The following is a 15,417-nucleotide window of genomic DNA, read 5'->3' as shown; positions in this document are numbered from 1 at the left end:
ATCTTTTACATTGTAATCCTTTTATTTTTAATATTTGGCATGTTTGTGTGCAGCTGCGCATCCCTGTGTGTGTAATAATCAGAATGTATGCACGTTGTGGACCCGCCTATAGGCACACATTACTAACGCGCTCTTTAAATAAAAAATAAAAAAATATTGCGCCATTGACTTTAGAGCAGGTTTCAGTTGGTCAATGGCTCCGTCTATTTCAGTTCCTCAAAATAGTAATGCACCAACAATTCACCTGAACACACCTCGTTCTCAGACCAGCAGCCCATGGGCGCACAGATGGGCGCAAATGCATTTGCTATTTAAACAACGTGGCGCAGGACGTGAAAATGATAATTGCGTCGGGCTGAAACTAGCAAAAAACACTTGGCGCTGCATTGCGCCGGGTGTAAGATAGGGCCCAAAATGTCACAATTACCTTTTTTTTTATTCAGTGGCAGAAACAAGCTTCCATAAATAACACTGCCTATTGATTTAAAAAAATATATATATTTAAAAATATTTTAAACTAAATTGTATTAAACTTTTCTGTGAATTATTGTGGGTTTTATCCAGAACATATCATGCAATTTAAAAAGACATCACAATAAACTTTAAGGTCTTTTTAAAGTTCTCTCTAATTTTAGTAAGTACTCTAAAGAAATGGTTTTAGTTTTATCTTAAGTAACAATTCTGCTCTTATATTATAGCTAATTTAGCTTTTGTTTATGGTGAAATTAAATTGTAAAAAGCCAAAAAAATATTATATTGTCCTACATTTTAGTAACATTTTGGCTTATGTCTAAAGAAAATATATTAAGTATGGTCAGAATTTAAGATTTGAATCAAACCATAAATATAATTTGAGAACAACTTTTTTTTTTTGTTGGTTCAATGTTTTTTTGTGTGTGTGTGTGTGTATTTAAAATGTGTATTTTTCTATGTGTAAAGGAGGTCCACCGAAACTAAGATACGTAATAGAATCGTCAATTTCCTAGTTAAAATCCATTACATTTATAAGCATATCAATTCCAAATTGAACGTATGGCACATAAAAAAAGTCCATTGTCCAAGCATCGCTCACACAGAAGGCACTTCAAATTCAAACCAGATTCACATGAACAACTTGAACACAAGCGACATCAGTGTGGGGAACTTTTCCGCCCTCAGATTTCTATTGAAATGACCAGATTTCGCCCACGACCGCACCTTTACTGTGATCAGACCCGAGTCTAAGTAAAGACCCGTGACCTCATGTAACCCTCTCTGTGTGTCCTGTCATAGGTCCTGAAGAAGCACCTGTCAGACCAGCGGGAAGACGTATCGTTGTGCCCCCTGGTGGCCGCTCCAACATAACCTCTCTTAGTTAAACATAAAGAGCATGTAAGAGGGACCACCAGGATAAAATCAACCATGTAGAAGTAAGGTGATTAGTCAGCAAATGAAACAAAAGAAACGTAAAACACTGACCTCATGCCTTACCCTTCATGATTTACTCCTGCTGAGCGACTGAAGATCAGTAGTCCACCTCTGAAGAAAGCAAAGCCCGTTCAAATATTAGGGCGTTTAGTGTAGCGTTTTGTTCGTTTAGATGTGTTTAGATAAACTGACCTAGAAGACATTAGAATTACAGTGAAACCGACTTTGTTTGGATGGTTTGCAATGTTTAAAAAAGGAAGTAGAATTAAAACTCTCTAGAATTTCCAGCAGGCGTTTGCGTTCAGTAGAGGAAGGACTACTGTCATGTATTTCATAGGGCTTTATCTGTATTCCCTCGTAAGCTTTTTTTTTTTTTTTTTTGCGTATATCAGCTGTGATTATGCTAGTTCATGTTACTTTGTAAATGAAGTTGAAGTGTTGAGTTCGCAGTTTTTTTTAAGTATTATAAAGTTGAATGAATGTTAAGGAAAAACATGCAATGATATACTGGTGTAGAATATTCCAAAACATTTGCATTTGCTCAAACACCAGTTCACATACTGTACTGCTTTTTTTTATCCGTTACCCGTCATATGAAAGAGTAGTTGAACTTCAATCCGACACAGTGAATCTCAGTAAAGGAAAATAAAGGTGAACTAGATTTCATGTAAAATGAGTGATGAAAACCCTGCAGGGGAAAGATATTCACCTTTTGCATTTCAGTTTTGTTGAATATTCAGGCGACTATAATTACAGCTCAAATGTCAACTATTGAAAAATGATGAACAAGGTGCTACAATGTCTTTTCTTAAATCACAGAAGTATTGGAATACGTTTTTAAAATGTAAATCTGTCATGTCACTTTGGTAGAGGTCTAGTTGAGGAATGAGTTACGTGTCCCAAATAACAATGGCATAAAGTGATTTGCTGATTGATGTGGAATATGTTGTTTATTATATTTCTGTAGGTTTGATTGTATTTTCCCCCCGTTTTTTTTAACAGCTGGGTCAAAAATGAAGGAGAAAAAAAAGCAGGTCAAAGTGAATGTGTGATGTGCAAAATTTGTTCCTCAATAAACAGAAGTTACAACTGACTGCCTGTATATGATTTATCACACTGAGGGCATATTTATCACCTTACAGTTCAAGGAAACTCACACACAAACATAAAAACATAATGAAACATTTACAACACTATGCTTATCATGTGAGGAAATTAAATTTAGTTTTTTATTAACAATTACATGGAAAACATGACACTGTACAGATGCGAATGAGGGAAAATTCATCATTTTCTTTGGGACAGAGGTGTTCAAAAATAGCTTCAGACCAAGAGTGAAACAGCCGATTTTGATGTGACAATATCGTTTGATTTAATTGTTCTCACTGGATTAAGTGGTAAGACATAAATGGTTCTATTCTGTTTGCTATCAAGTTCTCTAACACAGCTAACGGTGTATTTCAAACTGAAGGGTTGATTTGCAAATCTCTATGCAAACTCAGTCCACAAGTCCACATTTTCATTCACATAATCAGTGGAAACAGCATAAAACATCACCCTGACCAATAAAACCTTCTAAATTAGATTATAATAATAACAAAGCGAAACAAAAAACAAATTGTCATTTCTAAAATTAAACTGGAAGCAATAATATTTCTTGTAATTATTGTCATTGTTGTTCCAGTTTGTCTGTTAGATTTAATATTCACCTGGCCACTAGATGGCGATTTTTATTCATCTTGAGAAACAGGGAGATATAAGATGAGTAATATTTTGTATGTTTCCACCAGACTTAAAGCTGCAGTCCATAACTTTTTTGGGTTAAAAATTATCCAAAATAAATGTTTGAGCAAGTACATCACCAGCCAGTGTTCAACACTCTCTGCTTGCCGTAGCTCCATTCAAAACAGTAAGCTTGTAATAATGTAACTCCAGTGGTACTGGCGGATTTCCGCGGGAAATTCGAGCATGTCTTTGCATCATTACGTCATATCTGTCCATATAAAGAAGAGTCTCGGCTAGTAGGCTTTGAGTGTTGGAGATTTATAGCCTTTTCTCACAGCACTTGATATAATTAAACTTATCAATTTGATTGCGGATCCAGAAAGGTTCAAACGACAATCACCAGTGACAACTGGAGATTCACCAGTGTAAAATGCAAAAGACTTCGGAGTGGCTACAGAAAAAAAGAGACTGCAACCGTGGGAAAACAAGGATAAATATCTGAAGGTAAAAATTTTATTATATTCCAGTTTTAAATATGCATCTGGTTACAGATATGTGTGTTTGTATTTCAAAGAGAACCAGTTCTAAGGAACATTAATTTGTTGGTATTACAATTAGAAATTAGACTGCTCAGAACTACAGGAAGCCCTAATACACTATTAATAACTATTAGGTAGCCCTAATACACATTAAATGTACTCACGCAATTCTGATGTTGTTAACATTAACAATTTGAGAACAAAGTATAATTTGCACGGTTTGATTAGATTTAATCAGGGTGATTTACTGCAATGCTTTTTCCCCTTAGTCGGTCAGAACAAAAGTGGATGTCAAACTTCCAAAAAGCAGAATCTGTGATTGCGAATGCCAGTATCCACACCGGCGGCGACTGACAGCCGCACATTCTCCTCAAAACATTGGATTCATCCGCGCTGTGCCGTGCCGAGGCACAACCCACGTAAAGTTGATAATTCCGCAAATAACTGCAATTGCAGATTTCGAACAGAGATGGCGACAGTGGAAAACTACGGACTGCAGCTTTAAACAGAACATTTTCATTTAAGGTTGTTGTTTTTTTTGTTTTTTTTTAACAGTGCAGGGGATTTTTTATGTTACAAATCTAAAACTTGTTTTATAAATGAGCCAGAAACAACCTTGTGTGAATGTTCCTAGGCTATGCAAACCTTACTCAGACTTGTCAGATGATGCTATTAAATTGTTTTATTATCAGTTTATCTGTTCAGTGTCGTCAATATCTTATTCAGCAGCACAATGGGATCCAGCAATGAATTTTCAAAAAAGCTTTAGATCCGGAAAGGCAAAAAAAGTATTCTCAGTGGCATAAATGACAGTATTTTGCAGCTCTGTAAGATTCACATTTACATGGATGGAATTAATCACATAATGAGGTGAAATAAATATCTTTCGCATTCTGTTCTCTGCATTTGTACGTTAAGAAGAGCTTTATAAATCATGGCGAATGGCTCGAGTCTGATCACTCGCTGAATCAGACAGCAGTAAATCTTCATGTGCCTCCAAACGCTTAGGGGAAATCCATTAAACTAGTAAGGCACACATTTTCACGGCCAGGTGCAGAGAACATCATCATTCAGGTATTTTTTTGAAAATGGTATTTTGTTGTATTCAGTGTTATGTCAGTCAGTCACTGTAACCACCATACGCCGTCAGTTTTTGAGTGAATGCAGAGCATGAGGGGCACACTAGCTTGATGAATCCATCCTGGAACCCATGATATTCCATGGATTTTCTCATGCATTTTGTGGGGTTTTTCCATGGAAACTGCAGTGGGGCGTCTGCTCTGCCATGAGCTTGGCGTGAAATAAGAAAGCTGTGACGTGTCCCTCCAGCCAAATGTTAACTTGATAAACAATGCTGTACGTTGTTGTTCTGTCCGTCTTGAATGGCTTTGTTTGTCTCTTCTGCATTGAGGTTGTTAGTCTCAGTGTCTGCTTTGGTTTTCCGCAACCTCCAAAACAAAGAAAGGATAACAAATCCATGACTTGATAAAGTTTCACACAGTGTTAAAACTGAAAATGTGCAGTTATATATATATATATATATATATATATATATATATATATATATATATATATATATATATATACACACACACTTTATTTTTTATTATTATTTAATTGTCCTTTTCATATAGTTTAACTTGATGTACTAAAATAACTTATAAAATTATTAAAAATTAATAAAAGAAATAAGAACTAAAACTTATAAAATTATTAAAAATTAATAAAAGAAATAAGAACCAAGAACACAAATCACTAAAACTTTAAAAAAAAAAAAAAAAATATATATATACAAATACAAACACAAAAACGTCTCGGTTACGTATGTTACCCTCGATCCCATGTCGGACTGACCTGACGAATCAGGAATCTCGCGAGAGACCAAACTACTTATAGTGTAACTAAACGAGCCAATGCACATTGGCATTTGAGATTTGCATCTGTCGCTCTGCCCTGCAGTGCGGATTATAGATGGCCAACAGTTGCATCGCATATCAGGTTCTCGCTGAGGAGCCGAGCCGGTGACCTGACTGCCCAGTGGTGGTACAGCAACTGTGGCAACGGAACGTGGCGTTTCTATTCCCTCCTTCAGGGAACGAGGGTTACATAAGTAACCAAGACGTTCCCTTTCAGTCGGTCACGTTCAACACCATGTCAGACTGTCCGATGAATCGGGAATCCCTACCAAAGCGCCACAGATGCTGCCCCTTCCAGTGCCCTGGTTAAGTTCGCAGAGGTCGATCACTGCTGTTCAGCATGACCCACTCAGTGAGACTATTGGATAACACTTGGAAAGCGTGCCCTTTCCACTGAAAAAGGACAGCTGCAGAAGCCAAATCCTGCCTGCAGGGAGGTAAATGTGGAACTACACACATGGACTAACCCACTAGGGCTGTACTACATATGGAATGTCTCTGGGTTGGCTTCGACCTAGTTAGGCAGGAGACTACACCTGGCAGAGACAACAGAGCGGAATCTGTCACGGGAAAGACACGGGCTTCCGATTAGGAGCTATATCATGGAAGAATACACATATGCAATCATCTCTGGGACACTACATATGGGCACCTAGCCTAGCACCGGTTCTCATGGATACAACAGAGGTGTTGCCCAGCCCGCAGCTCTACAGATATCTGTCAGCAAGTGCCTCGTGCCAGCGCCCAGGAGGATGCAACACTTCTAGTAGAGTGAGCTCTCAACCCGAGCAGGCAAGGCACACCTTGGGCTTGGTACGCCAAGACGATGGCATCCACTATCCTGTAGGCCATCCTCTGCTTGGAGACGGCCTTTCCCTTCTGCTGGCCTCAGTAACAGACAAAAAGCTAGTCTGAGGTCCTAAAGCTCTGCGTTCGATCCATGGACAGGCGCACATCGCGAACGGGATTAAGCAAAGCTAGGGCTGGGTCTGCCTCCTCCAGGGGCAGCGCTTGCATGTTCACCACCTGGTCCCTGAAGTAAGTAGTGGGAACTTTGGGCACAAATCCGGGCCGAGGTCTCAGAATCACTTGAGAGTCAGCTGACCCGAATTCCAGGCGTAATGTCTTCATCGACAGAACTTTCAACTCAGCAGACTACAAAGGCTCAAATAAGCACCAGAGACAAATCCCAAGAGGGTATGGAGTAAGGTTAAATCCTCCTCGCCCCCCTGAGGAACCTGATGACCAGGTCGTGCTTTCCCACTGATTTACCCTCCTATGGGGCCGTTATGTGCAGATATCGCGGCAGCATACTTTCAAGAGTGGAGGGAGACGGTCTTCGCTCCAACCCCAGCTGCAGAAAGGAGAGCACGGCCCTGATCGGGCTTCTCGGTGAGAACACCACTCGACGAACAGGTTCCACTTCAAGGCGTAAGCTTGTCTTGTAGACGGTGCTCGCGCCAAAGTGATGGTGTTTACTACCTCCTGGGGTAGGTCACCTAGAACCTCCGATAAGGTGTCCCTTTTCAAAGGAAAAGGCAGATCCTTCCTCAGAGGAATGCGCCAGGGAGGGGCTGACCCAAGGAGTGAGAGTTCTGGGAACCAGGTCCAGTTGGGCCAGTACTAACAACACCTGCTCCTCGTCCTTCCTGACTTAGCACAGTGTCTGTGCGAGAAGGCTCACTGGGGAAAACGCTTATTTGCATAGGCCCTGTGGCCAGCTGTGTGCCAGTGCATCCATGCAGAGCAATGAGACATTTCTGATGAGGCAAACAGGTCTACCTGAGTGACTCCGAAACGTTTCCAGATCAAATGGACCACCTGGGGATGGAGTCTCCACTCTTCCAAAAGCGCAGGCTGTCTTGAGAGCTCGTCGTCTGCAATATTGGGCACGCCCAGAATGTGAATGGCACGAAGCGACCTCAGATGCTTCTGGCTCAGTAGGAGGAGATGGCGGGTGAGTTGCGACATGTAGACCACCTTGCCGGTTTATGTATGCAACGGTCGCAGTGTTATCCATATGAACCAATACGTGGCTGCGGAGAGCTAGCCAGGCCCCAAGACACCATACCAACGGGGCCAAAGGTACCACAGACGCAGTGGGGCAGCAAGGTGGAACGCAGAGACCCAACTCAGGAGGCTCCATGGTGGCCCGAAGTGGGGTCTGAGTGTGCGGTGCAACACTTACCTGATTCCACGGCTGGGTAGAGGGTGTGTGAGGAGGCTTGGTTGTGTCCTCGAACTGCTGGGCGCAGCTCTCAACTGTGTTGCCGAAGAATTTAGGAACCGAATTTTGTCTGCATCCCGCATGTCCGCTAGGCACAGCCAGAGATGGCATTCCTTGACCACCAGAGTGGACATCGCCCGACCCAGGGAGTGCACAGTGACTTAAGTCGCTCGTAGGGCGAGGCCGGTCGCTGCGTGCAATTCCTGAATTACGCCCTGGTCGGAACTACCCTCGTGCAGCTTCTTGAGCGCTTTGGCCTGGTAGACCTGGAGAAGAGCCATGGTGTGCAAGGCAGAGGGGGCCTCTCCGCAAGCTCCGTAAGCCTTGCATGTTAGATAGGACAAGTACTTTCAGGCCCAGGAGGGGGGACGCGGATTACCCCGCCAGGTGGCAGCGGTGCTTGGACACAATAGCATCGCAACCGACCGCTCCACCAGGGGATCCCCGCATAACCCTTGGCCGCTCCACCATCGATGGACCTGGTCGATTTCTGGCAGTAAAAGGTGCCGTCCATGACTCACCCTCTGATGCAGCGATTGACATCTGTTCATCGCGCAGAGCCCAGAAGGATACAGCTGGTACACTACGTTTAGAAGGTCCATCGTGTTCCTCTGGAAGCTCGACTGGCTGCGGTGTGTTAGCCCTAATCGTAATCCTCAGTTCACCCCCGCTATTTGTCGAAGTAGACCTCTTCTGATGGCCACCAGAAGAGGAACTAGATTGAGGAATAGGCAAAGGGAATTTACCTCGTCTGAGGTACTCGAGTCTCGACTGCAACACAGAGATGGTCATCTTCCCGCAGTGGGTACATGACTCATCCACAAAGCCCAGACATGTGAGGCAACGATCGTGACCATCAGCCGGTGCCAGGTAACGACCGCATCCAGAAACACACGAGTGGAATGATATCTTTAAAAAGACGCAGAGTCACACCCGTGTAAGCTCTTCTAGGGAAATTAGCTCTCTCAGGTGCTGAAAACTCACAGGGGAAATGGCCGCGGCAACACAAGTAGGGATTTAGTGCAGCCTGCTGCATGCACTCACTCTCATTGAAGGCGCGGTAACACAAGCAGAGACTGTGCAGCCTGCTGTGTGCACTCACTCACAGCTGTTTTTTAAGCTCTTTATGAGACCGCGACCACCTCTGAAGCATTGTCACACCAACACCAACTGCAGATGCTTCTTTCCAAAAAGAATAAGAGGCTCGAAGAACACTCTCTCAACATAGATGTAGCAAGGTTAGATGTTGTGGGAGGAAGGAGGCGGGAACCGGCGAACATTCAAAAACTTTAATAAAAGTAAAATAAACAAATACAAAATGAAAGTAAAGCCAGCAGCCCCTCACGGACGACTGCTGTCACATATAACAAAACACAACATAAATCCAGGCCTGGCCTCTCTCGATCTCCACTGTCGTCGCTCCTCCTTTATGCTTCTGCTCCTCCGTGAGAGATACAAGACTGGTGCGTCGTGCAGGTGTTGCTCATTATCAATCATGCCACCAACCTCGTGCCGTTCTCTCACGGCCCTCAGCCTCGTCCTGCTTGCCACAATAAATTGTAGAGCAGAAACAGTAAAACTGCTCGGCATCGAAGCGAAAAGCTTATATGCGATGCACCTGCTGCCCATTTATACCCACACTGCGGGGCGGAGTGGCAGATGCCAATCTCGCATGCCAATCTCGCATTGTCCTGTTTAGTTACACTTGAAGTAGTTTAGCTGGTCAGTCCGACGTGGCGTCGAACATGACCTACTGAAAGGGACCTACTGTAAGTGCAAAACCTCATTTGGCCAAGGGTGTTTCAAAACTCTTGCATTTCATAACAAGGTTAAAAACTTAAAGGTGTAACTTTACTAATGCACATATATCTCAATATTATGAATACATATATAGAACAACTGTTGAGATTAAATTACAAAACACTTGCTTTACAATGGAAACGGATGCATGAAACTGAATGTTATTGTAAAAATTCAAACAAAAAAAGGTGTCATGTCCTTACAAAGTTATCACGTTTTCTTACTTTTCCCTGTTGAAGACGATGAAATCTCTTTGGACAGTCTCTAAGCGTTGTTGGATTTGCCCATTCTGCACAATCAAAAGAAAAAAATGAGTTAATGTTTCACATAAAATGTGACAAAGTGGAGTGGATTCGTAAATAAGCAGTGCCGTAACCATCATAGACAATGAGGGTGACAGGTCCCCCCAAATATTTGATATCCTTGATTCTGCTCTGCTGCACTTCATTATGAACCGCTCTGTTTGATTTTGGGATGACATTTTTAGGCTAGTTGAATGTGAGAGACAAGAAACGTTAACAGAGCCATTTAGACATTGGTCAGCAGTAGTTGGTATTAAGAGGAGGGTCATACTCATTCTAGAGTAGCTTTTGATTAGACAAAAGGAAGACTTTTCTAAAAAAAAAAAAAAAAACTAAAAACAACTGCAGTATTTTTGCTAAAGGTATGTTTGTCATTTTTAAAGAGTACCTCAAAGCTAATAGACATTAACTAAATGCCACTAAAGAGTGCATTCATGGGGTCTTCCTCACAGTCATCACCATTTTGTGTTGTTTTGTCAGGTCAGTGCTGTCATCTTAGAGAATGAGCATTATCAGTGTGACTGAAGCATCCAGACTGAGTCCAGACAATGAGTTTGCCCTAGTGAACTGAGCTGTCGCTGACTACAGGTGCTCAAACAGCAGGATGTCAGAAAGACTAAACAGAACAGCAGAAAGAGACCTTAGGGAGGATTCACACTGACAACACTTTGTGACGAGGAAAGCAAACAAAAGTCAAGCATTTCACTTTTGCTTTTGTCAAGAGGTGCACGGTAAAACCATGTGAAATGGCATATATTTCATGAAAAGATTTGTTTGCAAAGACCACTATAAAAAGGTAGATTTTATTTGACTTTTTCACAGTCTCAAATAATAAATGCACAATTTCAGCTCTGCCATTCCTCATTGTCCTCCAAACTGCACCTATACTTTACTCTATACACTGTAAAAAATAATATTATCAATAAGTCATGACAACATCTTCCCTATCTGTCAGTCACTACAACGTTATGTCGACTGACAAATCGGGTCTCATTTGGGAGCTCCAATCACCTCTGAGTTTTAGAAAAATAGCCAATAGAATTTGCGCTTGGAATTTGCATGCCAAGCCACTCCCCCGTACATACTGGTTTATAAGATGGTGGCACGCATCCAGTCATTCAATTTATGCTTTGGAGCCAAGTGGTTGTCTCTTATGAGCAATCACTCTTTCCAGTTACCTCGAAAGAAGCCCTCCTGCTGGTGTATATGGAGCAATCAGCAGTGTTTCGCCATTGTATTGCACAGTTAAAGGTGCTGTATGTAGGATTCAGCGACCTCTAGCGGTGATGTTTCAGATTGCAACCAATAAGTTTACAAGCGCGTGCTCTTGCCATTGCGCGTGCTGACCGTGCTCGAATTTATGAGCGAGCACTGTGCATAGACAGTATATAAACGGCACTGTGGGTACCTTCCAGACTGAGACGCAACACACACCGGAGAAAGCATCACACAACATGCTGGAAATTCAGGTAAACTCCCACTGCAACGTTACAATAATAGGCCACTTTTATCAGCTTGACGTTGAACTAATGCTCCATGCTCGTACCATGATAAGTATGGAACCCTATCAACCGTGCCGAATTGTGCCACTGCAAGCACCACTTCACATGCTTCACATGTTTTTTTATCAATATGTGGAGTTTGTGTTGGAGTCTGTGTTGTGCTGGGAGCAGGTCGTTTCTTAGTGTTATCAGACATGTCATAAGTTGCATAAGTCATAAGTCCATGTCATAAGTTGCAGTGTCGTCGCTGTTGAGTGCAAAGTCAGTAGGCTAGACGAGGCGAGAGGCTCGGGAGTGCGCATGCAGGTGACGTCACTGGATTTTGCGGTAAATCCAACCCGGCACCTTCACATAAAAATAAGAATACTTGCTTTCCGAGGTAATAGCAAAACCTGCAAAGTGGATCATTTTAATGTGAGATTACAACCCCTTCACACACATGCAATAAAAAAGGATTCATTTTAGTAGAAAAATTACATACAGCACCTTTAAGTGCAGCATTTCCCCCATGTGCGCTTCAGCGAAAAAGGAAAGAAAGAGCAAAATGGGTGGCAAGCGTCTTTTTAAAGATGCCTTTCTGTCCGTGTGTTTCTGGAGGTTTCTCTCAACTGACGTCCATGATCGCTGTCTCTCATGTCCTGGCCGTGAGCATGCTGAGATGGCATTCCTCATTGCGAGAAAATGACCATGTCGACACTGCGGTCATGACTCTTCTCGTGATGTCCCCTCTGTTGTTACCCAGCCCGGTTCCTCTTCACAGCACAGGGCAGGGAGGTTAACACTCGTGAAGACCTTAGGGTTACAGTGGGAGTCTCCACTGACCTCCAATGTGCCGTGTGCCGTTGAGTCCTCAGAGGGGAACCAATGTGTCATTCGGCTCTCTAGGTGAGGACCAGTTGTCGATAGCTGCATCAGAGTGTGAGCTATTGTCCTCTGGAGAGGAAGATGAAGCTGAGCTTCCCCCTTCTGGGGTGGTCACTCGCACTGAATTGGATTCATAGTTGACGGCCATGCTTTTCCATGTCACCGCAGGCATCGGACTCGAGTGGAACCATCCACCTTGTCTCAAGTGCTCATGGTTGGATGGTTGGTTCCCGGGTGTGGTGCGCGGTTCACGGCGAGGGTACTCCATCATACCCAAAAAAGGCGGTGGGTTATGGCTGACCTTAGATCTGCGAGTCTTGAACTGGGCCCTTCACAAGCTCCCATTCAAGATGTTAACGCAGAAACGCATTCTCATGTGCATTCGTCCCCTCGCAACAATCGACCTCAAGGACACATACTTCAATGTCTCGATTCTGCCTTGATTGGGTTGTCCCAGTCTCCTGGTATCTTTACCAAAGTCGCGGAGGCTGCCCTTGCTCTGCTAAGGAAAGTGGGCATTTTCAACGACAATTTTTTTTTCTTATTCATGATATAAAACCTTCAATACAAACAAAAGGTATACACAGGCACAATACAAACATGGGTCTCATATCAACCATCCTTTTAAGTGACAATCTTACAAAAGTTCCTACAACTATCATTTTTATTTAAGGTGCAGTTTTCCATGGTCTTGGGAAACGGTGGAGATGGTCGAGAGCCCTGTAGTCAAAAGGTTGGGAACCATTGATTTAGAGCAACCAAAGTAGATATCCATGAGCAGAACTGTGTATTCCGCTTTCTGTTTTATTTCTCCAAAATATTCTGTATTTGTGTTTTGGATGGCCAGAAATGCTGACAACAAAGTTATAAAGAAAATGGTTTTCTTTACAATCCTTGATGGAGCCATTTCATTATTTCAAATGATTACTTGGACAAAACATGCCCCTTAAAAACACATATAAACAAAATTCTGGTTGCTCATTCAGATCTTTTTTATCTAAAGTTATGGTTCTTGGCTAGAATAGGCCACAATCTGGCCAGACCTTAAGCCGATAGTTGGTCTACAAGAGACTGTACCAAATTAGCTCAAAAGATATATCTTTAATCTTTAATTAATTTTAACGGATTATAATTAATTATAAATATTTGTATTCTTTTTATAATTGACTGTAGCAGAATTAATAGTACAATTATTTAATCAGTTCATCCAATGAACAGAAAGCATAATCAATTATTAATTCTAGGAAATAAATTATCTTTCTGGCCAAGAAAGAATAACCTTTTCCAACTAAAGTAAATAAAGTACTAGCAGGGTAATATCATAGGTATCGCTAGATCAAGATGTTTAAGTGACTTCGATATTTGTGTGAATGGTAAAAACAGTAAATAAAGCGTGGATATAATGGTTTAATAAACGAAACTACGGTAGGCTACACACACAACTAAACTAAGTAAAGATTGTATACAGAATCAAGAAAGTAAGTGAAGAAAGAGAGAGAGAAGAAAAGAGAATGGCAAGATTACAATAGGTTAACCACAACCTACGAGAAACATCAAAGAATCAGGGTCACCTTAAAGGGGCACAATAACTTAGAAACGCATCTAAAGGCTGTGAACAGGTACTTGCATTGATTTTGGTTGCTGAACAAGTCCAGATGCAGGAGACTCTTGAGATTCTTGATGATTTCGCCTGGAGTGCGCTGAAGCGTTTGTTTGGGTTCTTAGGGTGGTCCACGTTGAATTTAAAGAAATTAACTTGATCCACGTTGAATCCAAAGAAGTTAACTTGATCCACGTTGAATCCAAAGAAGTTAACTTGAAGATGAAGTTGCCGGAAGGAGACAGGAAAATGTTGTCTCAAATAGATTGAGCTAAATCTCTGAACTGAATGATCTGAACTAATCAGACACTCTAAAAGGTCCTATCAGTTCACACCCATTTGGTTAGGTGACCAATCAAAGATGACCGGGAGAAAGTCTTTGTTCATCTTATCCTCATTTGCATGTTCATGGTGGCATGGAGAATTTGTGCAGTCTTTTCACACAAGTATAGTAAAAATATTTATGATGCAATTTATCATAACATGTTGTACACCATTGATCAGAGTCCTGCAACGGGTCGGGTACCCGCATAAAAGTGGCTAAAACGGCTGGATTGTGACATTCCTAAAATTCACGGGCGGGGATGCGGGCTGATAATGAACTCCTTGCGGGCGGGTACCGGATGAAAAATATGTGCAATATTTGTATGTCTAAATTACCATTACACATACGCAAATATGTGTTTTAGTCAGGCCATCCTTAAAAATATTCTTGTTTGCCGTAACCCGACCGACCCCGTCAATTTAGGGCCGACCCAATTATTTTTTTCCCCCTTTTTAGTCCGACGACTTGCCGGTTGTAAACTTGTTAAGACCGACCGATTTTTTTTTTTTTTTACTCTTCAAACAACTAATACAAATGCAATAAAATGATATTAATTATATTTTAGTAAGTATTGTGTATATAAATTGCCAATATATAGGCCTACATACTAAATATACGGTCTTTCTTTTAAATAAAAACCGGTGGCGTCATCTATGATTATAAGGGCTGTAGGCTATATGCGAAATGAAACCGAAATCGCGACACTCAGGGCCACGAACCTACAATTAAAACTTTCACAGAGATCTCAAACAGGCATTAAAAACACCAAATATTAAGAATTGGCATATCAAGCAAAATAATATTCGATGATTGATCGAAAATCGTATCTCCCCCTCCACATGCTCACCGGCAATGCTCCGACATTAAATTTCTCTGTAGGCCTACTGTATGTGTTGTAGCCCTGTCATTAAAAACGATTTAGTTTCATATTCATGTTTAAATAAAATAATATTTTTTTTATTTCATGTTGATTATGAAAAGTGAAAAGCATGAATAAGATAAGATGATCCCGAATATCGGGAGACAAATGCAGTGGGCAGACATGATTTTGACCATTTCATTAAGTTTGTTTTTGTAAGAAAGCCTTTCTTTAAATTGAATTTCGTTTCGTTATTAATTGTATCTTAATTTTAATCAATGTTTCATCAACCAATTTCCTGGATTTAATAAATAGGTAAATATAGCAGGCAATCTCGACACGGAGGCGCCG

At 41.6% G+C, this 15,417-nt stretch overlaps 2 protein-coding genes across 8 annotated transcripts in view; one reads left to right on the top strand and one right to left on the bottom strand.

The window, feature by feature from the left end:
* Window positions 1-2,502, top strand: part of dpysl3 (dihydropyrimidinase like 3) — a 55,120-nt gene extending 52,618 nt beyond the window's left edge. For 2 of the 6 annotated variants that reach the window (XR_014031963.1, XR_014031964.1), the window contains exons 14-15: window positions 1,273-1,414; window positions 2,410-2,499. Coding sequence is in view for 4 of the 6 variants with exons in the window: in XM_081391048.1 (XP_081247174.1) it covers window positions 1,273-1,358 (86 nt within the window). In the remaining 2 variants the exon portion in view is untranslated. Of the gene's footprint in view, window positions 1-1,272 lie in introns of all 6 variants that reach the window. The other 4 variants (XM_081391048.1, XM_081391050.1, XM_081391047.1 and 1 more) reach the window with 2 other exon arrangements.
* The window catches only part of stk32a (serine/threonine kinase 32A), an 86,721-nt gene continuing 73,644 nt past the window's right edge, over window positions 2,341-15,417 (bottom strand). Inside the window, exons 12-13 of one of the 2 annotated variants that reach the window (XM_081391051.1) lie at window positions 9,839-9,903; window positions 2,341-5,119 (exon numbers count right to left, since the gene is read on the bottom strand). In XM_081391051.1, the coding sequence (XP_081247177.1) occupies window positions 5,008-5,119; window positions 9,839-9,903 (177 nt within the window). In that variant the 3' untranslated portion in view covers window positions 2,341-5,007. Of the gene's footprint in view, window positions 5,120-9,817; window positions 9,904-15,417 lie in introns of both variants that reach the window. The other variant, XM_081391052.1, reaches the window with a different exon arrangement.

Source organism: Scardinius erythrophthalmus, assembly GCF_964197995.2.
Source record: "Scardinius erythrophthalmus genome assembly, chromosome: 17".
Taxonomy (NCBI): domain Eukaryota; kingdom Metazoa; phylum Chordata; class Actinopteri; order Cypriniformes; family Leuciscidae; genus Scardinius; species Scardinius erythrophthalmus.
Note: the sequence above shows the minus strand (reverse complement) of the source record. Positions and strands in the feature narration are given on the sequence as shown.